This window comes from Symphalangus syndactylus, chromosome 14 (assembly GCF_028878055.3).
Source record: "Symphalangus syndactylus isolate Jambi chromosome 14, NHGRI_mSymSyn1-v2.1_pri, whole genome shotgun sequence".
NCBI lineage: Eukaryota > Metazoa > Chordata > Mammalia > Primates > Hylobatidae > Symphalangus > Symphalangus syndactylus.
Window position 1 is genome coordinate 118,814,826 of NC_072436.2, and position 23,807 is coordinate 118,838,632.

At 52.7% G+C, this 23,807-nt stretch overlaps 1 protein-coding gene and 1 pseudogene across 1 annotated transcript; both read left to right on the plus strand.

Moving 5' to 3' along the window:
- Window positions 1–74: 74 nt before the first annotated feature.
- POLR3K (RNA polymerase III subunit K) lies at window positions 75–6,479 on the plus strand. Its single transcript, XM_055241639.2, has 3 exons — window positions 75–272; window positions 1,727–1,814; window positions 5,963–6,479. Exons 1-3 carry the CDS (start codon window positions 162–164, stop codon window positions 6,088–6,090), a joined length of 327 nt encoding a protein of 108 aa, XP_055097614.1. The 5' UTR covers window positions 75–161; the 3' UTR covers window positions 6,091–6,479.
- A 386-nt stretch (window positions 6,480–6,865) lies between these two features.
- LOC129461975 (interleukin-9 receptor-like) lies at window positions 6,866–22,188 on the plus strand (annotated as a pseudogene).
- The last annotated feature ends 1,619 nt before the right edge of the window (window positions 22,189–23,807 follow it).

The window sequence follows — 23,807 nt, forward strand, 5'->3', positions numbered from 1 at the left end:
ACAGACCGCAGCGGGGCTGGGAGCGCAGAATCGCCCTGTCTATTGGTTGGTGGGCGGGGCGGGGCGGCTGCCAGGACCAATGTGAGCTCGAGGCGGGCGGCGCGTCGGCGCTGAGCGGCAGTGGGAGCTGCCGGGAGTCGGAGCCTGCGGAGTTCGAGACCATGCTGCTGTTCTGCCCCGGCTGCGGGAACGGGCTGATCGTGGAGGAGGGACAACGCTGCCACCGCTTCGCCTGCAACACGTGCCCCTACGTGCACAACATCACCCGCAAGGTGGGACCCGAAGGCTGGCGCTGGGCCGCGGGCGACTCTCGCAGGCCTTCCGCTTCCTCCGACTGCTGCTCCATCGCCGCCAGCCCCGGCGTCTGCCTCTGTCCGCTCTTTCTCGCGCGCCTTTCTGGTCTGCAGCAGATCTGTGGGCTCTACTTTCCAATACACTCAGAAAGCCCCACGGTTTCCCACCTCCTTGGGTTCCTGCTCCCACGCTTGCGCCCTTCTCTGCATTCACAGCAGCGGCCACGGTGATTCCCTTAAAGCTGAGACACGCAGGTCCGTGCTGTGCGCAGAAACCTTCGGCGGTTCCCCAGCTCCCGCAGACGAAAAGCCGGAGTTCTCCCAGGGCCTACCAGGTTCTGACACTGACCCCCTCCCCTACTTGCTTCTCCGATTTCAAGTCCTAATGCCCTTCCCGTTGACCTTTGCCCCATCAACACCGCCTCCTGGACGATCTCTCATCGTGCACATGGTGCTAGCAGGGCCTTTGCACTTACTGTTGCTCACTTCACTTTTCCCCTAGATGGCCGCCTTACTCACTGGTCTTTACCGCATTTTAAATTTCAGCCCCTCATTCCAATTTATCCTCCTTCCCTTTGTAATTGTTTCCATAGGGCTTATTACCTTCTAATATATTACGTAATGTATTATATGCTTTATTTATTTATTTATTTATTTATTGAGACGGAGTCTCGCTCTGTCGCCCAGGCTGAAGTGCAGTGGCGCGATCTCGGCTCACTGCAAGCTCCGCCTCCCGGATTCACGCCATTCCCCTGTCTCAGCCTCCCAATTAGCTGGGACTACAGGCGCCCGCCACCACGCCCAGCTAATTTTTTTTTGTATTTTTAGTAGAGACGGGGTTTCACCGTGTTAGCCAGGACGGTCTCGATCTCCTGACCTCGTGATCCGCCTGCCTCGGCCTTCCAAAGTGCTGGGATTACAGGCGTGAGCCACCGCGCCCGGCCTTTTTTTGAGACAGAGTCTCGCTCTGTTTCCTAGGCTGGAGTGCAATGGTGTAATCTCGGCTCACTGCAACCTCTGCCCCGGCTTCCCGAGTAGCTGGGATTACAGGCGCCTGCCACCATCCCCGGCTAATTTTTGTATTTTTAGTAAAGATGGGGTTTCACCGCGCTGGCCCGGCTGGTCTTGAACTCCCGACCTTAGGTGATCCGCTTGCTTTGGCCTCCCAAAGTGCTAGGACTACAGGCGCCTGCCACCACGCCCGGCTAATTTTTTGTATTTTTAGTAGAGATGGGATTTCACCGTGTTAGCCAGGATGGTCTCATCTCCTGACCTCGTGATCCGCCCACCTCGGCCTCCCAAAGTGCTGGGATTACAGGTGTCAGCCACCACGCCTGGCCGAGTGAACTCTTATGTAATCCTGAAATATGAGGTTTGGCAGCCCAGGTTTGCGCTATTCAGTTACTTGGAGTCTGAAGTGTTGTTTTTGTTAGGTAACAAATCGGAAGTACCCAAAACTGAAAGAAGTGGATGATGTGCTTGGTGGAGCAGCTGCCTGGGAGAATGTTGACTCTACTGCAGGTAAGAGGGAAAACTGTTTCTGTTGCTAAACTGTGGATAATTATGAGGCTGTTGATGCCACTGCATGGCAGAGGCTATAAAGTCACATAAATGATGTAGGTTTCTAAAAATAGAAAATTGTTCTTGGCCGGGCGCGGTGGCTCACGCTTGTAATCCCAGCACTTTGGGAGGCCGAGGCGGACGGATCACGAGGTCAGGAGATCGAGACCATGGTGAAACCCCGTCTCTACTAAAAATACAAAAAATTAGCCGGGCGTGGTGGCGGGCGCCTGTAGTCCCAGCTACTCGGAGAGGCTGAGGCAGGAGAATGGCGTGAACCCGGGAGGCGGAGCTTGCAGTGAGCCGAGATTGCGCCACTGCACTCCAGCCTGGGCGACAGAGCGAGACTCCGTCTCAAAAAAAAAAAAAAAAGAAAATTGTTCTTGAATAATTTATTTGTATTTGTTACTGTTTAATAATCTATCAGACAAGCAATATTTGTACCAGCCTTGGAGTTATACAGGCCCGGGTTAGATTCTCAGGGCAACCTTGTATTGTTGTAGGACCTTCCTCAGGTCTCTTGACTTCTCTGGGGCTAATCTATATTCGTAGGTCGTGAGGGCATAAAGTGAATTATACCGTGCTTGGTATGTAAGAGGCACTCAACAGGTGATAGCTTTGATAATGGCAATGATGAGTAGATTAATAAAAATAAGAGTCCAAGGAAAAAAATATGTTCTTTCTGTTTGATGTGGTTTGTCTGTGTCTCCACCCAAATCTCATCTTGAATTGTAGTTCCCATAATCCCCAGGTGTCCTGGGAGGGGCCCAGTGGGAGGTAATTGAATCACGGAGCGGTTTCCCCCCATGCTGTTCTCCTGAGAGTGAGTGAGTTCTCACGAGATCTGATCGTTTTATAAGCGTTTGGCGTTTCCCCTTCTCGCACGCATTCTGTCTCCTGCTGCCCTGTGAAGAGGTCCCTTCCACCACGATTGTAGGTTTCCTGAAGCATCCCCAGCTATGCAGAAATGTGAGTAAATTAGACCTCTTTTCTTGGCTGGGTGTGGTGGCTCACGTCTGTAAATCCCAGCAGTTTGGGAGGCCAAGGTAGGCAGATCACTTGAGGTCAGGAGTTCCATACCAGCCTGGCCCACATGGCGAAACCCTGTCTCTAGTAAAGATAAAATAATTAGCCGGGTGTGGTGGCACGAGCCTGTAGACCCAGCTGCTCAGGAGGCTGAGGCACGAGAATTGCTTGAACCCAGGAGGCAGAGGTTGTAGTGAGCTCAGATCACACTACTGCACTCCAGCCTCGGTGACAAGAGTGAGACTCTGTCTCTAAACAAGCAAACAAACAAAACCCCTTTTTTCTGCATAAATTACCCAGTCTCAGGTATTCATAGCAGTGTAAGAATGGACTAATACACGGTTCTAATATAGATTTTTAGAAGTTAATAGCAATGAGCATTAAACTGCAGATTGGGTAAAATAAATGTTTATTGCATGTCTGATAGAGATAGATGTGACCAGGAGAAGAAAGGGGAAGGCCCTAAATAGAACTTGTTTTGAGAGGTGAGAGAGATAACTGATGGTTAGTATTGTGTTTTTCCCCCTATAAAAGAACATATAGGCCAGGTGTGGTGGCTCACACCTGCAGTCTCAGCACTTTTGGAGGCCAATGCAGGTGGATCACCTGAGGTCAGGAGTTCGAGACCAGCCTGGCTAGCATGGTGAAACCCCGTTTCTGCTAAAAATACAAAAAATTAGCCAGGCGCGGTGGCGGGCGCCTGTAATCCCAGCTACTTGGGAGGCTGGGACAGGAGAATCGCTTGAACCCGGGAAGCAGAGGTTGCAATGAGCCGAGACTGCATCATTGCACTCCAGCTTGGGCAACAAGAGCGAAACTGTTAAAAAAAAAAAAAAAAAAAAGAAGAAGAAGAACATACAAATCTGTTATGTGAAAAAGTTAGTGGCTGGCGCAGTGGCTCACACGTATAATCCCAGCACTTTGGGAGGCCGAGGTGGGTGGATCACGAGGTCAAGACATCGAGACCAGCCTGGCCAATATGGTGAAACCTCGTCTCTACTAAAAATACAAAAAGTAGCTGGGCATGATGGTGCAGGCCTGTAATCCCAGCTACTTGGGAGGCTGAGGCAGGAGAATCGCTTGAACCTGTGAGGCGGAGGTTGTAGTGAGCCGAGATCGTGCTATTGCACTCCAGCCTAGGCAACAAGAGCAAAACTCTGTCTCAAAGAAAAAAAAAAAGCAAATTAGCCAGGCTCAGTGGCGCATGCTTGTAGTCCCAGCTACTCAGAAGGCTGAGGCAGGAGAATTGCTTGAACCAGGAGGCAGAGGTTGCAGTACACCGAGACCATGCCACAGCACTCCAGCCTGAGCGAGACTGTCTAAAAAAAATATTCTTTTTACTTAACGTCAGAAATAGTGTTAGAGTGTTTGAAGCCATTTCTATTAGGTGTAGGATAAGTTTCTCAAAGTGAAATCGCTTTGAAGAGAAATATGTGCCTTGGGGTACTTCTTTTTTTTTTTTTTTGATGGAGTCTTGCTCTGTCATCTAGGCTGGAGTGCAATGGTGCGATCTCGGCTCACTGCAACCTCCACCTCCCGGGTTCAAGCGATTGTCCTGCCTCAGCCTCCCTAGTAGCTGGGATTACAGGCAACTGCCACCACGCCCGGCTAAGTTTTGTAGTTTTGGTAGAGACGGGGTTTCACCATCTTGGCTAGGCTGGTCTTGAACTCACGACCTCGTGATCCACCTGCCTCAGCCTTCCAAAGTTCTGGGATTACAGGCATAAGCCACCATACCCGGCCTCTTCTCTTCTTTTGATCCCACACCAGAATCGCCCTTAATGCTCAATTCTTTTTTTTTTTTTTTTTTTTGAGACGGAGTCTCGCTCTGTTGCCCAAGCTGGAGTGCAGTGGCGCAATCTCGGCTCACTGCAAGCTCCGCCTCCCAGGTTCATGCCATTCTTCTGCCTCAGCCTCCCGAGTAGCTGGGACTACAGGCGCCCACCACGACACCTGGCTAATTTTTTGTATTTTTAGTAGAGACAGGGTTTCACCGTGTTAGCCAGGATGGTCTCGATCTCCTGACCTCGTGATCCGCCCGTCTCGGCCTCCCAAAGTGCTGGGATTACAGGCGTGAGCCACCGCGCCCGGCCCTTAATGGTCAATTCTTGACAATGCAGGCTTTTCCCAGCATTTACTTCAAAACTCTTCCACCATCTAACCATTACTTAGTCTTAGGCATTTTGTTACAGCAGCACAAAATGGACCAAAACAGTTCACCTTCCATGCTATGTTTCCCACCAGCCTTCAGCTGGATTTGAGAAGAACCATGGGACTCAGGGAGGGGGGAAGGAGAGTGTGTGAGTCACAGGTCTCCCAGATTCCCTTAGTGTTAGACCGTAGTGGGAATGACATCACTGTTTGTAGATCTACCCTCGTCAAGGGGGATCAAATGAGCAGGGAGGTTCTTTACCATCTTTAAAGATATTAAGTAGGCTGGGCACGGTGGCTTACGTCTGTAATCCCAGCACTTTGAGAGGTTGAGGTGGGCAGATCACGAGGTCAGGAGTTTGAGACCAGCCTGGCCAACATAGTGAAAACCCGTCTCTACTGAAAATACAAAAAAATTAGCCGGGTGTGGTGGCAGGTGCCTGTAATCCCAGCTACTTGGGAGGCTGAGGCAAGGAGAATCACATGAACCCGGGAGGCAGAGGTTGCAGTGAGCTGAGATTGCCCAACTGCCCTCCAGCCTGGGTGACTGCGAGATTCCATCTAAAAAAAAAAAAAGATATTAAGTAATACCTACTTTTTTTTTTTTTTTTTTTTTTTTGATACTGAGTCTCACTCTGTCGCCAGGCTGGAGCGCAGCGGCGTGATCTTGGCTCACTGCAATCTCTGCCTCCCGGGTTCAAGTGATTCTCCTGCCTCAGCCTCCCAAGTAGCTGGGATTCCTGCCACCACACCCGGCTAATTTTGTATTTTTAGTAGAGACGGGTTTCACCATGTTGGCCAGGGTGGTCTCAAGCTCCTGACCTCAGGTGATCCGCCCGCCTTGGCCTCCCACATACTAAGTAATACCTACTTTTGAGAGTCATGAGCATCGTCTTTTTTTAATGTGGTCACTTCTTTTTTGTCGTTGCCAGAGCCGTGTCCCAAATGCGAACATCCTCGTGCTTACTTCATGCAGCTTCAGACTCGCTCTGCAGATGAGCCGATGACCACCTTCTACAAGTGCTGCAATGCTCAGTGTGGACACCGCTGGAGGGATTAGAGCCAGGATGGCCCAGCTGCCTTAGTGTGTGCTTACCTTGTCCCTCGGGGTAGATGCTTAGCTGGCAGTGTGAATCGTGTGTCCTGAGGGTCTTTGCTGGTGTGGTGGAAAGATAAACCTTTTGAGGTGAAGAGCCGGGGGTCAGGAAATATGGCCTATCTGCCAGGCAGGGTGGATGAAGTCATGAATGTCTGGGAGTTTTTCTGAGTGGGGAGGAGACGGAGACCCATAATTAAATATGCTCCGTTCAAAGTCCTGTTCTTTCATCTGCCACATTTATTGGCAGTTGACGTTCCCTTACTCCTAATCAATACTCTTAAATACTTGTACTGTTTCCAAAACTTAGTACATTACATGTCCCTAAATATTTAACTGTTGTTACTTGTAAACCTGTGTAATTTGTTATTTATTTTAATCAAAATTCTGAATATTTCATTTAAATGAAAGTTCTAATATTGCCTTCTCAGTGTTTTAAATAGCTTAAGAGAGGCCGGGCGTGGTGGCTCACGCCTGTAATCCCAGCAGTTTGGGAGGCCGAGGCAGGCGGATCACGAAGTCAGGAGATCGAGACCATCCTGGCTAACACGGTGAAACCCCGTCTCTACTAAAAATACAAAAAATTAGCCGGGCGTGTTGGTGGGTACCTGTAGTCCCAGCTACTCGGGAGGCTGAGGCAGAAGAATGGTGTGAACCCGGGAGGCGGAGCTTGCAGTGAGCTGAGATCACGCCACTGCACTCCAGCCTGGGCGACAGAGCGAGACAATGTCTCAAAAAAAAAAAAAAAAAAAAAACTTCTTAAGAGGTAGAAAGCAAACCCCAAATCACAGTGATCCCAGAATGGACTCTACATACTTACATTTGAACAGGCTGTGAAAATGCTAACACCAGGATTTCAGTTTCTCTCTTTCTTCTTATTCTTACTCCCTTATTCATTTTTTTGAACCTTTCCTGATTTGCTTCCTAGGGTTGCTTTAAATGTGTAAGATACTATTTATTTATTTATTTATTTAAGACAGAGTCTCGCTCTGTTGCCCAGGCTGGAGTGTAGTGGCGTGATCTTGGCTCATTGCAACCTCTGCCATCCAGGTTCAAGGGATTCTCCTGCCTCAGCCCCCCAAATAGCTGGGACTATAGGCGCCCACCACCATGCCCAGATCATTTTTGTATTTTTAGTAGAGACAGGGTTTCACCATATTGGCCAGACCCGTCTCGAGCTCCTGACCTCGTGATCCACTCTCCTTAGCCTCCCAAAGTGCTGGGATTACAGGCGTGAGCCACTGCGCCCAGCTGAGTTACAATGGTTTTTTTTTTTTTTTTTTTGAGATGGAGTTTCGCTCTTGTTGCCCAAGCTGGAGCGCAGTGGCGTGATCTCGGCTCACCATAACCTTCACTTCCCTGGTTCAAGCGATTCTCCTGCCTCAGCCTCCCAAGTAGCTGGGGTTACAGGCATGCACCACCACACCTGGGTAATTTTGCATTTTTGTAGAGACGGGGTTTCTCCATGTTGGTTGGGCTGGTCTCCAACTCCTGACCTCAGATAATCTGTCTGCCTCGGCCTCCTAAAGTGCTGGGATTACAGGTGTGAGCCACTGTGTCCGGCCAATCTTTACATTTAATATGAGTATTTTCTTATTGTTTGAACATGTTGACCAGTTCCTGAGCCTGTAATCTCTAATTGGCTCTAGTTCAGAATCGTTTGTTCTGGTTTTGCAAATGTGATTTTATCATGTGGGTATTATCTGTAATGTCTTCTGCTTATGCTGTTAGTTTTATTTCCTCAGGCAACAGTTCTTCTGTTTGAGTTTGTTGTTAGAAGGCAGCATGGATCTGTGGCACACACCATGTACTCTGAAGCCAGCATCCCTGACTGCATCTTAGCTGTGAAACCCTGGTCAAGTTGCAGAACCTCTGCCTTCATTTCCTCATCTATAAAGTAGATGTAATAATAGCCTGTTTTGGCCGGGCGCGGTGGCTCACGCCTGTAATCCCAGCACTTTGGGAGGCCGAGGCGGGCGGATCACGAGGTCAGGAGATGGAGACCATCCTGGCTAACATGGTGAAACCCTGTCTCTACTAAAAATACAAAAAATTAGCCAGGCGTGGTGGCGGGCACCTGTAGTCCCAGCTACTCTGGAGGCTGAGGCAGGGGAATGGCGTGAACCCGGGAGGCAGAGCTTGCAGTGAGCTGAGATCGGGCCACTGCACTCCAGCTTGGGTGACAGAGTGAGACTCTATCTCAAAAAATAATTTATAATAATAGCCTGTTTTAGGGGTTTACAAACATTGTTTTCTTAAGGGTCGTAGGGTGAATATTATAATTATTTACTTTTTAGTTTTCTTTGAGACAGGGTCTCACTCTGTTGCCCAGGCTGGATGTAGTGGAAATGTAGCAGGATTGATCAAGAATCAGAGAGACCGAGGGGTTGAGGAGGATATTTATTATTTAGGTGCACTGGCCCGGTCAGATTAACATCTAAAGGACTGAGCCCCGAACAAAGAGTTAAATTACCTTTTAAGCATTTTGTGGGGTGGAGGGAGATCTGTACAGGGGGAAGCATATTACAGAAGCAAGAAACAAAGACAGTTATTTAATTGAGACATGCATTACATCATTTCTTACTTTTCAAGGAAAAACATGTTTTATGATTTGAGTTTATCTGTCTAGTGAACTCGCAGCTGCACAGCTAGAGAAACAGGGTCTTCCCAATGCCTGGGAAGGGAGGAGAGGTAAGGCTCACTAGCCACAGAAAAACAGGCAGTTAACTTTTACAGGACTCCAGCTCTTTCTCTTTCTCAGGGGGAACTGGGTTTTCTTACATACAGCTGAGTTTCTGCTTACACGCTCTTTAATTTCTTTTAATTCCTGTTCCATTTCCCTCCTTTGGTGCTTTTTATAACAGAGGTGTTAATAGAAAGCACCACTATTTGCCACCTCTTCGTGGAGCTGAGCTGCTTCTTCTACTGGCGGCGTCTGATATTTGGTTAATGCCGTCAACTACGTGGTAGTGTGTCGGGTTACTATTGCCTCTGTAGTTGACTGAACGCCCCTAATAAACAGGAGTAAAAGGCAAGGGAGGATGAGGTAGATGCCAAGAATAAATAAGAACCCACCATCGAGAGTTTCAAACCCTCCAAAGATTGAGAACCGTCCTCCAAACAAGGAATCCAGGGGCCACCTGGACCAAGTCTGGCCTGGGGCGTGGGCCGACTTGTGCATTCTAGCTGAGATGTCCCTGACAGCTTTGCCAGTATCATCGATTTCCAGGCAAAAGTGGGTTAAGTTAAATTTTCCATATACTCCTCCTCAGGCTAAGAGGTAATCTGAAGCCAATCTATTTTGATATATGGCATTTCTTTTTTTTTTTTTGAGACAGAGTCTCGCTCTGTCGCCTAGGCTGGAGTGTGGTGGCGCGATCTTGGCTCACTGCAAGCTCCACTTCCTGGGTTCACATCATTCTCCTGCCTCAGCCTCCCGAGTAGCTGGGACTATAGCTGCCCGCCACTGTGCCCGGCTAATTTTTTGTATTTTTAGTAGAGATGGAGTTTCACCATGTTAGCCAGGGTGGTCTCGATCTCCTGACCTTGTGATCCGCCCACCTCGGCCTCCCAAAGTGCTAGGATTATAGGCATGAGCCACTGCGCCTGGCCTAATTTTTATATATTTTTTTGTAGAGACAGGGCTTTGCCATGTTGCCCAGGCTGGTAACTTCCATATGTTTTTTATAGGCAATTTTTTTTTATTTTATACTTTTTATTTAATTTTTTTGAATTTAACCTCAGAATGTGATTATAGTCAAAATTGAAAACATAATAATTGAGTTTAATTTTTGTAATGTGGGTCTATTACTGAGAAGAGTGGATGCCATTTTGCTTAATTTGGGTTCACATTTAGTGTTCCCTATCATTGAAATCAATTGCAAATGTGCATCTGTGAATGCTGGTTACGTGCAGGAGAGCAAACCAAGTGTACCACTGACACCACTGATAGAGTCAATAGATTCACCACTGATAATGGATTCAGATATTTCCCACAGAGTTCCTGCTGATGAATAATGCAGTGAAGTCAGGCGCAGTGGCTCATGCCTGTAGTCCTAGCACTTTGAGGCTGAGGTTGGCAGATCACCTGAGGTCAGGGGTTCGAGACCAGCCTGGCCAACATGGCGAAACCTCATCTTTACCAAAAATACACAAATTAGGCTGGGGATGGCGGCACAGCTTGTAATCCCAGCTATTCTGGGTGCTGAGGCAGGAGAACCTGGAAGGCAGAGGTTGCAGTGAGCCGAGATTGCGTCATTGCACTCCAGCCTGGGCGACAGAGTGTGACTCTGTCTCAATAATAATAAATGATAATAATAGTACTAATAATAATGATGATGGAGTGAAAAACCATACAGTTTAAGCAGTTTATGTTTTCACAACCTTCGTACATTTGTCCAGCTAAGCTTTTTCCTGCTCCACACATGCTTTTACCAGCGCCAGTTTTAACACATATTAGTAGATTATACTTCCTTTTTTGCTGCATTAGTTTCCTTATCTTTGGGAATATTCTTGCTGCAGTTGTTGGTTTCTTTTTTTTTTTTTTGGAGACAGGGTTTCACTGTCACCTAGGTTGGAGTACAGTGGTGCAATAATGACTCACCACAACCCGAAATTGCTGGGCTCAGGAGATCCCCCCACCTCAGCCTCCCGAGGAGCTGGGACTATAGGTGTGGGCCACCCTGCCCAGCTAAGGGAGGGTGAAAGGCTGAGCTTGCCTGAAGACCCTCCCGTGGGTGTGGCAGAGCCTGTGGTCTGAGGCAGGGGTCTAGCTGTGGGGCAGCCCGCAGCTTCACAGTGGCCCAGGCAACCAGGGCAGGCAGGCGGTGAGGCCCAGTGGTCATCTGGGCCAGGCCTTGATACTGAGGCCGTGGAACAGGTGAGGCTCTGAGAAGGGCCCAGATGACCATGGGCTGGAGACCGTGGCCGCAGATCCAGTGCAGGAGAGGGTGTGTTGGGCAGTGATGTCAGCCAGGCTCCCCAGCAGGACCGGGGGTGTGGGGCAGCTCTGTCCCAGGTGGCAGACACTGGCTTCCCCTCTTGCTCTCACAACTGTCCTGTGACCTAGTGTTGTCTGAGCTGTGGTAAGGCCTCCCTGGTGACATCCAGGAGCACGGAGCATGTGGGTGGGGGTGTGTGCACCTGCTCTGACTGCCTGGTCCTGTGGTCAATGATGGGGGAAGGCAGGTCTGCCTGTAGCTCCACCCCATTTGTAAAGCACTGTGGTGCCGCCTGCTGGGGCATGTGCTGAGTGGTGCCTCGCAGGCACTGCCGTCGGGAAGTTCGCAGGCTCGTGTAGAAGCTGATGGGAATATGCCAAGAACAGAGGTGTCAGGAGCCAGGTATTGGGCAGGTGCCAGGTCTCTGAGCCTCAGTTTCCTCATCTGTAGGAGGGTGGTAACCCTGCCCTGCTCAGTTTACCAGGTGCAGATAGAAGTTTTCAGTGCAGAGGAAAAGCAGAGACCTTCCCCTCAGATGGCCATATTGCCTTGTCGCTGTACCCAACTCTCCAGTGCTCCCTAGGGTGTGTCCTGGCCTCCTTTGCAGCTCTCAGGTGTCACATGTGGGTCCTGCCCTACCATCCCCTCTCCCTGTCTAGAAAGGAGGCCTGCTGAGCTTGGAGCCACCCACTCCCTGCTCTCAAGCCGTCTGCTCCTGGGTTAGCTTGTGGCTGGCCTGGCCTGATTCTACACAGATGTGGGTGTTTCTCCACTGCTGGGGCAGCAGTTGTCCATCCTGGGGCCTGGGCCAGCTCTCAGCTGTGGCTATTGTGCCTGTGCTTCCCCCAGGTCCTGGTGGTCACTCCAGCCCTGCCCTCACATATCCCAAGAGCAGGCTGACTGTCTTCCCCATTCCTACCTTTCCAGTATCTGCTGCAAGAAGGGACAGACACTGCTGCAGAGAGCTTGCCATGGTGTCTCATGTTGTGGCTGGTGGTGCCAGAGTGCACCCTCCATTCTAGGGGAGGTGAGGCTTCCCGATCATCAGTCTTAACAGGGGACTGTCCTGTGGGTACCTGGGTAGGCTGCCAGGAGTGGGGTTAGAGTAGTGCCTACTGCCTGTTTAGAGTGTGTGAGTTCCTTAAGAGCGTGCATGCTGGGCCAGGCATGGTGGCTCATGCCTGTAATCCCAGCACTGTGGGAGACCGAGGCGGGCAGATCATGAGGTCAGGAGTTCAAGACCAGCCTGACCAACATGGTGAAACCCTGTCTCTACTAAAAATACAAAAGTTAGCTGGGAATGGTGGTACGTACCTGTAATCCCAGCTACTCAGGAGGCTGAGGCAGGAGAATCACTGGAACCCAGGAGGCAGAGTTTGCAGTGAGCTGAGATTGCGCCACTGCACTCCAGCCTCTCCACTCCAATGAGACTCTGTCTCGAAAAAAAAAAAAGGCATGCATGCTGTAGTCTGCGTATATGTCTGTTTTTTTCTCCTCCTTAACACTGGTCAGTCTTGTATAACCAGGCTGGCCCTGCTTCCTGCTTAGAAGCTATTGGTGTGTCATCTGGGCATCTGGAGCTGCAAATAGGGTGATAGGGCGTCAGTAGCCTTCCCACACTGAAGAGCTTCCTGACACCCAGCCCCTCATCTCCAGCCAGCCTCTGGCTCTCCTAGGAATCTTGGGGCTCAGGCCTCACACTCCAGCATAGAGGGCTTTGCCCTTCTGGTGTGCTTTTACTTGGAGGAACCTTGGAACAGGGGTACAACAGAGTTCTGGAAGTGCTGTCTGTTGCATCGATACCTCGCTGCCGCCTTCGTCCACCTTCCTGGGGCAGAATCCTGGGATGGGTCTTTATTTAAGAAGACAAAAGGGAAAGAGAATGCATAGAGGCTGGGCATGGTGGCTCACTCCTGTAATCCCAGGACTTTGGGAGGCTGGGGCTGGTGGATCACTTGAGGCCAGGAGTTCGAGACCAGCTTGGCCAACAAGGTGAAACCGTCTCTACTAAAAATACAAAAAAACTAACTGGGTGTGGCAGTGGGCACCTGTAATCCCAACTACTTGAGAGGCTGAGGCAGAAGAATCGCTTGAACCCAGGAGTCAGAGGTTGCAGTGAGCGGAGATCGCACCACTGCACTCCAGCCTGGGCAACAGAGGGAGACTCCGTCTCAAAAAAAAAAAAAAAAAAGAAGAAGAAGAAAAGAATGCATAGAGGCCGTCTGTGACCCTGGGCAAGTAATTTTCCCTGCTTCACTCCTTGGGACTCAGCCTGTGAACGGGGACAGTGCTTCTCCCTTACAGAGGTGTTGTGAGAATTTTCATGGAAAATGCACCAGTGGAGGCCGGAGGCTGGGTGCAGGGGCGGAGACGCGGAGAACGTGGGACCCTGGTTTAAGGGAGCTGGGAAACTGCCGCAGGTTTGTTTAAACGCTTTTTTTTTGGTGGCGGAACACGAAATAAAGGTTTCCGTCGGCGCCGTTCCTGCGTGTGCGGTTCAGGCGGCCTGAAGTGCGTTCAGGTTCAGCCGGGCTGTCCCTCCTCCTGGTCCCGACCCCCCAACCCCGGGCCGAACACCGCCCTCTCCGCGGGACAGTCTATGGCCGGCGCGTTTCGCTTAGCAGGGTCCTCAGAGGCACCGCGTTAGAGCCTGGGTTTCCTTCCAGGGGGACCAGCGCTCCCTGCGTGGACCGACCCCACCGCTAACCCATTGCTGGACGCTTGGCCTGTTGCCGTCTCCTGGCTGCGTGAACAGTGCTGTCTGCAGAGCTCTCTCGCGTTGAGTGTTTCGCGTCTGTCCCCAGAAGTGGGATTGTTGGACCATCTCTGCCCATTTTAAAATTGGGAAATGACATGATCTGATTTAAGCTATTTAAAAATCACTTGGGCTTCCTTCCCTCCCTTCCTTCCTTCCTTCCTTCCTTCCTTCCTTCCTTCCTTCCTTCCTTCCTTCCTCTCTTTCTCTCTCTCTTCTCTTCTCTTCTCTTCTCTTCTCTTCTCTTCTCTTCTCTTCTCTTCTTTTTCTTTTTTGAGACGGTCTCCCTCTGTTGCCCAGGCTGGAGTGCAGCGGCGTAATCTGGGCTCACCGCAACCTCCCTGCCTCGGGCTCCCGTGATTCTCCTGCCTCGGCCTGCCGAATACCTGGGATTGCAGGCGCACACCACCACGCCTGGCTGGTTTTTGTATTTTTGGTGGAGACAGGGTTTCGCTGTGTTGGCCAGGCTGGTCTCCAACTCCTGACCTCGAGTGATCTGCCCGCCTCGGCCTCCCGAAGTGCTGGGATTACAGACAGAGTCTCGCTCACTCAATGCTCAAAGTTGCCCGGGCTGGAGTGCAGTGGCGTGATCTCAGCTCGCTACAACCTCCACCTCCCAGCCGCCTGCCTTGGCCTCCCAAAGTGCTAAGATTACAGCCTCTGCCCAGCCGCCACCCCGTCTAGGAAGTGAGGAGCACCTCTGCCTGGCCGCTGTGCAACCTTCCAAGTGTGAGGTGACAGCCTTCGTTGTAGAACGAATGAAGACACTGGCACTGATTATATAACACCTTGGCAGCTAGCTCAAGTCGTTGATGGTGGAGGTATTGGAATTATAGAAGAAAGCAAACACACAAATTTGACTAAAGGCGATTTTGTGACTTCTTTCTATTGGCCCTGTCAAACCAAGGTTATTCTGGATGGAAATAGCCTTGAAAAGGTGATATATATATGAACGTATCTGATTTTTTTCCCCTATAATTCTTTGTGCATTTGATATTCAGTTGTGTTTGTAATCACGGAAAAATAAAAGCATATATTTTCTTAAAAAGAAAAAGAAAGAAAATGCACCTGTGGTGGTTGTTGGTAGTGACTGGTTCCCCCAATCCTGACTCCCCTGCAGAATGGGGCCTGGGCCCAGGGACAGGAGATGGGCTGGCGGAGGATGCCCGTCTTAGAGAGGAGCCTTCTTTGTGGACGTGGAGACCTAGCTAAGTCAGAGTCCGGATCTAAGTTTGAGGGTGCATCTGACACCCTGAAGCCATGAGTCTTTGGCTGGGTCAAGCGGCCTTTCTGAGCTTCAGTTCCTTATCAGTAAACCCTGGGCAGTGATGCCCAGTGTCTTTCACAGGACACTGTGTGAGTGCAGATGGAGACCCACTGTGCACTCTGCTGGGGAGCAGTTCATGGGGAGCACCCTTCCAGAGAGGGATGGCTCGCACAGGCCCTCAGCCCAGCCCCTCGCAGGCTGGACCTTGGAGAGTGAGACCCTGAGGCGAGACATGGGCACCTGGGTCCTGGCCTGCATCTTTGTCTTCTCTGGAGTCTCTGTCTTGGGGGAAGGACGAGGTGAGGGCTGGGCACTAGTGTCTGTATGAGGTGGGTGGAGAACTAGGGCATGTTTGGGGGACAGGGTTGTCCGATGCTGAGCCCCTAGGGAGAGGTTTGGCCCAAACTGTGCTGGGGCGTGTCCTCTAGGGTTCAGCCTGGACTTGTTTCTATTCTTCCTTCCCTTACCTCCCTATCTTCAGTCCCTGGACAGACCTTAGTCTCCCTTCCTTCACCCTCTTGATGCCTCTCTGGGTCTGACTTGCCCATGTACCACGGCCAGAGCCGATCACTTCCCAGGCCTCCCAGTGCTTCCCTGGACAGATTCTGGGAGCATTCACTGGTGACTGCCCTGCTAGGGTGTCAGCTGTCAGATCTCCCTGCAACCCCCCAACTCAGCTCTGCCCTGAAGCACTCACTGTGGGCTCCCAACCGTCACTGTCTCCAGGGCCAAGGGCTGGAACCTCCACCTGCCTCACCAACGGCATTCTCAGGATCGATTGCCACTGGTCTGCCCCAGAGCTGGGCCAGAGCTCCAGCCCCAGGCTCCTCTTCACCAGGTGAGTGTGGAGGGCTATGCCCACCTGGCAGGGATGAGGGTGAGGTCCCCAGGATTGCAGCAGATGTGCCAGGATAGTGTAGCAGCCCCGTGGTGCTGACACTTGCCCTTTCCAGCAACCAGGCTCCTGGTGGCACACACAAGTGCATCTTGCGGGGCAGTGAGTGCACCGTTGTGCTGCCGCCCGAGGCAGTGCTCGTGCCATCTGACAATTTCTCTATCACTTTCCAAATGTGTGTCTGGGAAGGAGCAGGTCAGCCTGGTGGACCCGGAGTACCTGCCCCAGAGACACGGTGAGCAGCGGCTATAGGCCTGGGGCGGGGCCCTTTGGCAAGAACATCCTGGCTGCTTGGGGGCTGGGATCAGGGCCCTGCAGCCTGTGACCCCTGTGGCCCAGTGAGTGTTCTCAGTCCCTGCCAACTGAGATCCAGGGCTGGGGGCAGGCTTGGCCCCTGGGAGGGGTGGGCCCACATGGTTACTGCAGGAGCAGGGTTTGTAGAAAATAAAGATGCAGGGCTGCTAGTTGGGGCAGGGGCTGGCACTTGAGTCATGTGAAATGCACTTCAGTCATACCAGGAAGGGCTCCAATAAGATGCTGGGAAGAACTCCCGGCAGCAGACTGTGAAGGAAAGGGAAAGCAAGATTTAGAAACCGCCTGGTCTAGCTGCAGAGGCCAGAAAAAGTCATCGCTGTCCCGTCCCACCTGGGGCTTTTCTGGACCAGTCTCTCCCAGTGAGGTGGCTGGTCTGAGAGGGCCTTGACCATGCCCCTTGGGAATCTTCCAGATCCCCGGCCTTGTGTGTTCTGACTGACACACCCAGACCCATGGGGCTTCAGCCTTACGTAGATTCTCTCTGTTCCAGTGAAGCTGGACCTACTCTGAGTTGCAACATCAGCTCTGGCCGCTGCATCCTGACCTGGAGCCTCAGTCCTGCCTTGGAGCTGATGACCACACTTCTCAGCTATGACCTGGCCTTCGAGAGGCAGGAAGAGGCCTGGGAGGTAACGCTTTGGCTGGGTTCCCCTGGGGGCCTCTCTCCTGGGAGCAGCAGTCCAGGGCAGACTCCCCGCCCTAAATAAGGAGAGGTCAAGTTGGAGTGAAGAGGAGGGGAGGAGCTAGAGCCAGGTGTGTGTGTGCACACATGCTGACATGCACATCTGTGTGCTTCGTGTGTGTATGTGCATAGGGTGAGTGTGCCTGTGTTTATGTGTGTGCACATGTAAGTGTGCCCATTTGTGTTTGTAAGTGTACACGAGTGTGTGCCACGTGGTTGTACACGTGAGTGTGCACATGGGCATGCCTACGGGTATGAGTGTGTATGTGTGGTGAGTTCCTTCTGTGCACACACTTGTGTTTGTGATTGTGCATGCAAGTGTGATGAGTGTGAAAGTGTTCCTGTAGACATGTTTGCCTGTGTGTGCATATGTGTATTTGTGGGCAAACGCAGCTGTGTCTGTGTGTGAGTGTGAGTGCCTTCTCTCTGTGTGTGCATGTGGACGTGGTGAGTGTGTTTGTGTGAACACAGATGTGTTCCTGTGTGTGCTATGTGAGCGTGTGCATGTGTGTATTCTCGAGAGGGACCCAGCCCCACCTTCAGCACCTGCCAACTGTCCCCACCCCCACAGCGGGCCCAGCACAGGGATCACATTGTCGGGGTGACCTGGCTCATACTGGAAGCCTTTGAGCTGGATCCTGGCTTTATCCGTGAGGCCAGGCTGCGTGTCCAGATGGCCACAGTGGAGGATGACGTGGTACAGGAAGAGCGTTACACAGGCCAGTGGAGCGAGTGGAGCCAGCCTGTGTGCTTCCAGGCTCCCCAGAGACAAGGTGGGCGCTGCTGTGGCCGCTGCACTTCCAGAGTCTGGGCTGGGCATCCTCTCCCCTGATCACCTCACCCCCGCACCCTTTCAGCCTCCTGGAAGCCGCTCCCTGAGGCAGCCATGCCCCAGTTGACCCCCTTCCTCTGAAGGTCCGAGGTCTGTAGGGAGGACACAAACACCTGCCAACTCTGGGGCTTCCTGGGAACCCGTAGTCAGTGGCTCCTGTTAGCAGTGAGGGTGGCAGGGCTGCACACTAGGGCTGGTGCTCCTGCCTGGAGGCTGGACATGACCTCAGTGTCCTTAATGAGGGCTGGGCTGACCCTTGCACACTGCAGTGCTGAGACAGCCCATGGACCTTATGACCCACTGTGTGGCAGATTGGAAGAGTGAGGCCCAGGAGTGTGGCTCACACAAGGTCCTTCAGCAGGTGACAGAAACCTCCAAGGCCCATCACAAACCTTCCACTTTGGCCCAGGGCACTAAAGGGTGCACTTTTGCCAGGTGGGTTTTGGGGGAGCCTCCTGGCACTGAGGCTGCTCGCAGCCCTGGGCCCTTCCTGCCCACGGGCCCTCTGATCCCACCCTGGGGGTGGCCAGGCAGCACCTTTGTTGCTGTGTCCATCTTTCTCCTGCTGACTGGCCTGACCTACCTCCTGTTCAAGCTGTCACCCAGGTAGGTAGCTGTGTGTGTGTGTGTGTGTGTACATGTGTGGGCGGGTAAGAGTGTATATGTTAGTGTGTGTGTGCAGATGTGTCACTGTGTGCATGTGTGAGTGTGTTGTCTGGTTCCTCTCCTCCCCTCTCCACTGCCTCGTCCTGGATGGGGTGGGCTTTTCAAGTCTCCACTGTGGGCCAGTAGAGAGTTGTCAAGTTGCCAGGGGAGAGAAGGGAAGGGGGATCTGAGGCAGAGGCTGAAGATAAGGGCAGCTTGGTCCCGACCAGACCCAGAATCACCGAGAGCAAGAGCCCGGGGTCCTAGTCTCCTGCCTCTGGAGGAGCTTGGTTTGTTCATTTGTTCACATGTTCTATGAAAGGACAGTTGGGGCATCCGGTGTGCTCGGGACCCTGTTCTCACCCTGGCAGATGCCTTAGAGAACAAGATGGACAAGGGCCCGCCTTAAATAAACCGTCACGCCTCATGCATCACATGTCAGGTTACAAGAGGGGATGCAGGGGCCATGTCAGGCCGCGGATGTGAGGAAGAGGGTGTGGGGAGAGGGGTGTTGGGTGGGGCTAAGCAGGAGGGTGCTTGGCTTCTCCTTGGAGCAAAGGAAAGTATGAAACTGTGTAACACGACCTAATTTATGTTTTGAGGAATGGGTTGCTGGGAAAAGGGGACATGGGGGACCTGCTGGGGGCCAGTGGGGGCCAGTGGGGTGCCCACAGGGAGATGATTTGGCATGAGCCAGTGAAAGAAGTGGAGATAGAGCAAAGCAGAGGGAATTGCAGGGTCTTAGGAGGAGAAATAGAGGGGATTGTGGCTGGATGAGATCTGAGTGATGACCCGTGAGGTAGGGAAATGGGGCACAGCCTTCCGGGGAGGTTGGCGAGGTCTCTTTGCACCTGTTGGGTTGGAGCCCCAGGTGACATCCTTATGGGAGGGTCAGGGGATCCTTGGCAGCAAGTCAGGTGCTCAGGGAGACACTGGGTGGGGGGGATCCACAGATGTGCTGATGGCAAAGACAGAGTTCCTGGAGGTGCAGCTCCCTCTGTGGGCTGAGGATCTAGCTGGTAACTCCCTGTTCTGAACCCGCCATCGCAGCTCACGCCGTAAAGGACGCGCGCCTCAGTATAAGTCAGTTCTATGCGGCCGTTAGGCAAGGAGGCCCAGTTGGGTCCTGCCCTGAGAGTGTGTTGGGATGTGATGAGATGGGAGAGAGGCAGTGGCAGGGACGAGCTGGGCGGGCCTCCCGCTGATGGAAGGAAGCTCAGCCTCTGCAGTGACCTCAGGCCACCTGGGTTCCCATAGGCCTCTGACTGGCCTCTCCTGGCCTCAGGGTGGAGAACCTTCTACTAGAACGTGCCGTCTCCAGCGGTGTTCTTCTAGCCCCTCTACGGTGTGCACAACGGGAGCTTCCAGGTGTGTGCAGAGACCACGGCAGGGCGTCGGGGGCAGGGGTCTCTGGCCTGCCCGAGGTGTTGGCTTTCATGAGGGTTCGCGGCCAGTGTGGGAGCCTTGTCAGTGCCTGGAGCCTTTTTTGTATGTTCATGAATTTCAATTTGTACGCGTGTCTCAAATGGGGAAAAATTGGCTTTATTTTCCATTGGTGATTTCTTTTTGTTCTCATGTCTCCAGTTCCATTGTTGATGGAAAAACGTAAATTTCTCATGACTTATCTCTGTCCCCTCTGGTTTGCAGCTGTCTGCATGCACCATGTGCCTCACCTCCTCCTTCTGCGAAGGTGTCTGTCCTGTGGCCGTGGGGAAGGGTCTGTGGTGTGTGCGCTGCCCTTGGGGCTCTCACTGCCTCTGGGCTCCTGCTCTGCCTGGCCCCCTGGTCCCCGGTCTCCCCGGATCGCATGCTGGCACCACAGCTGTGGAGTGGGCTCTGCAAGTCCCCCTCTGTGGCCCTGGTGGGCCCCCACAGCCCAGGAACCAGTGAGCAACTTGAGGGTTGCATCAGCCCCTCCCCTCCCTGCTGGGCTGGCGGTTCATGCCCCCTGGGTGGGAGGTGGGGGAGAGGGAGGGCTCTATTGAATGGTCTCTGGTTTTTCCCCTCTGACTCCTCACTTTGGGCAAAGGACAAGACGCAGTGAGGGCCCTTCCTGGGTTCTGGGCCAAGCTGACCCCTCTTCTCCAGGATCTTCCCTCCCTGCGCCCTGGGGCATCCCTGGGCCCTGTGTGGCAAGGATGTCCCTTCCACACCGCGGCTCCAACTTGCTATGCAGAAAAATCCTTTTTTCTCTCAATGAGGAGGCTAGTTTTCAAGATTTTTGTCCAAATGTTCAATTTGAACCATAAACTGGGCACCTGGCTCTTGGCAGAGTCTCCCCCTTTCCCCAAGGCGGTAGGTGTGACCATCAAAAGCCTGGGCAGCCGAGTACAAGGCTGAGCAGGGCACAGATCGTGACTGTCTCCTGGACTGTCATCCTGTTGCAGGTACCAGCCCTTCCCTAGAGAATCAGGGCACCTGCCAGGGGTTATTTAGACCCTCGGGTGGGGCTCTGGTGCCACAGGTTTGTCTCCAGGGAGCAGTGCAGTGATGGACGGTGTGTTGTGTGTGATGCATGGGATGGAAGTTCCTGGTCTCACCAAGGGAACACCTTCCTTTTGGAGGTGGGGGCCTCCTGTGGCCCCATAGAAGGATCCAGGTCTGCTAGCCTTAGCCCAGTGCTTTAAAAGTCACCAGTCCTGACAGCGACTCGTGTGTGTGTGTGTGTGTGTGTGTGTGTGTGTGTGTGTGTGTGTGTGTGTATGGTGGGAATGCCCAGTCCCTGCAGCTGCTGAAAGGCCTTGAGGCACATGCTGTCAGGAGTTGGCTCTGTCCTGGGAAGATATCACCATCTGTACCTTGGTTCAGGCTGCTGTGAGCACCAGGCCCTGTGCTGGTGGAGCAGTGAGGAGCCTGAAGTGACTTAGAGTCCCATGATGAGGCTGGGCTGGCACATGGAGGAAAGACAGAATGTCCAAGACACAGGCGCTGCTTGGCCTCTGGGTGTGGACCTCAGGAGGGCTTCCTGGAAAAGGAGGGATGCTGGGCTTGCCAGAAAGGAGGCAGCTGCTCCCAGGATGAGTTCTCAACATGCTACCTGAGCCCTTCCCTCCTCCCGCACTCTGTTCCAGACTTGGATGGGGGCCCACAGGGCTGGTGTGCTGCTGAGCCAGGACTGTGCTGGCACCCGACGAGCCTCAGAGCCCTGCGTCCAGGAGGCCACTGCACTGCTCACCTGTGGCCCAGCGGGTCCTTGGAAATCTGTGGGCCTGGAGGAGGAGCAGGAAGGCACTGGGACCTGAGCTCAGAGCATGTGCTGCCAGCAGGGTGTACGGAGTGGAGGGCACAGCCACTTCCCTATCTGCCACAGGAGGACTGGGCCGCCACGTCCCCCACCAGGGCACGTTACTCCCTTCCGTTCTCAGCAAGGCTCGGTCCTGGATGTTCTAGGCCCCTGACTTGCCAGAGGCATCATGTCCGTTTTGGGAAAATGGACTGAAGTCTCCGGAGCCCTTGTCTGGGACTGAACCTCCTGAGGACGGGCCCCAGCAAGGGTCGGAGGGCCTGTCTGGATGGAGGCTCAGGGGCAGGTTCAGGGAGGAAGGATCCCTCCGCTCACTGCCTGTAGGAAGGAATCTCTACCCTCCGCATCCTGCCCACAGGTTCCTCCTTCCGCTGTCCCTTTTCTTTCTCCCTGGCCTCTCTGAGAAGAGGTGGGTGGTTTCTCAGCTGCTCCACCTACATCCCCTTAAAGGGCCAGCCTGGGCCCAGTGGACACAGGTAAGGCACCATGACCACCTGGTGTGACCTCTCCGTGTCTTCCTGAGGCACCTTTCTAGAGATTAAAAGGGGCTTCTTGGCTGTTCCAAAGTGCTGATGGCTAGGAAGAGGGGCCAGAGGAGGAGGGAGGGGTGAGGTTTGGCCAGCCCTAGGCTTTCTGGGCTCTAGGGACAGTGTGGTGGATGCTCAATGACAGTTTCGGGGACAGCAGGGTGGAGGCTCGGGGCAGCTCCGGGGACAGCAGGGTGGAGGCTCAGGGATAGCTCTGGGGACAGCAGGGTGGAGGCTCAGGGACAGTTCCTGGGAGGCCAGAGCCCTCATTCCTCCTTGTCCTCATCCTCCCACTTGCTCCTGGAAACTGAGAGATGAGGCTGGAGCTCCCAGACAGTCAGTGCTGGAAGTGACCGTCCAGCAGTGATGGTGGCCTGTGAAGGGTCCTGCTTCTGTCCTCAGCCTCTCATGGGGTGGGCTTGGGGAAGAGCTGTGGTCTGGAGAGAGTGGTAGATGGAGCAGAACATGCCTGCATTTGTTTCCTAGGGCTGCCATAACAAAGTGCCACAAAATGGGTAGCTTAGAACCACAGAGATTTGTTGTCTCAGTTCTGAAGTCCAGAAGTTGGAAATAAAGATGTTGGCAGTGTTCCCGACTACATGTTCTTAGGCTCCCATGAAACAGAAGTTGATACAAGGCCAAGCAAGTTTCCCAGACAAGGGTTTATTAAGTCTTATGCCCCTAAAGTTTGGGCAGAAAAGAGACATATTAAGTCTTATGCCCTAAAGGTTGGGCAGGAGGAAGGATTCTTGGCTGGCTCCCCAAGGGGAGTGTATTGTGGTGTCTTAAGGAGGGTGACATGCATAATTTATGAGTTAGGTGAGTGTCGTTACACCTACAGGGTGGAGTGAAGGGTGCTCAGATGCAGTAAAGAATTGTGCTAACACATACGTTGCGTGATCAGAAAATAGCAGATAAGCTATACCTGGGTGGGGACTTTAGTATTATAATGAGGCCACGGGTAAGGATCATTCTCCTGGCCTCATGCACAAGTGGGTGATAGAGTCAACTCCCTTGAGTAGGTCTTACGGACAGATGCTGCTTATCTTAGTTTATTTCAGACAGTTGGCAAGGTCTGGCCAGCGAGTATGGCACCCGGAGGGTGGTGCTGCAAGGTCTGGTGGTCAGCGGGCACGTATGGAACAACATGTCAGTGGGGGTGGGCCGAGTCCCATTTCTACTCTCTCTCAGCAGGGCCATGCTCCCTCTGAAGGCACTAGGGAAGGATCCATTTTGGGCCTGTCTTCAGCTTCTGTTAGTTTCTTGGCTTGTGACAGCAAAACTCCATTTTTTTTTTAAGATGGCGTCTTGGTCTGTCCCCCAGGCTGAAGTGCAGTGGCGTGATCTCAGCTCTCTGCAACCTCTGCCTCCCCGGTTCAAGTGATTCTCCTGCCTCCACCTCCCAAGTAGCGGGGATTACAGGCACGAGCCACCACGTCCAGCTAATTTTTGTATTTTTAGTAGATACAGGATTTTGCCGTGTTGGCCAGTCCGGTCTCAAATTCCTGGCCTCAAGTGATTGCCTGCTTCCCCTTCCCGAAGTGCTGAGATTACAGACATGAGCCACTGCACCCAGCAT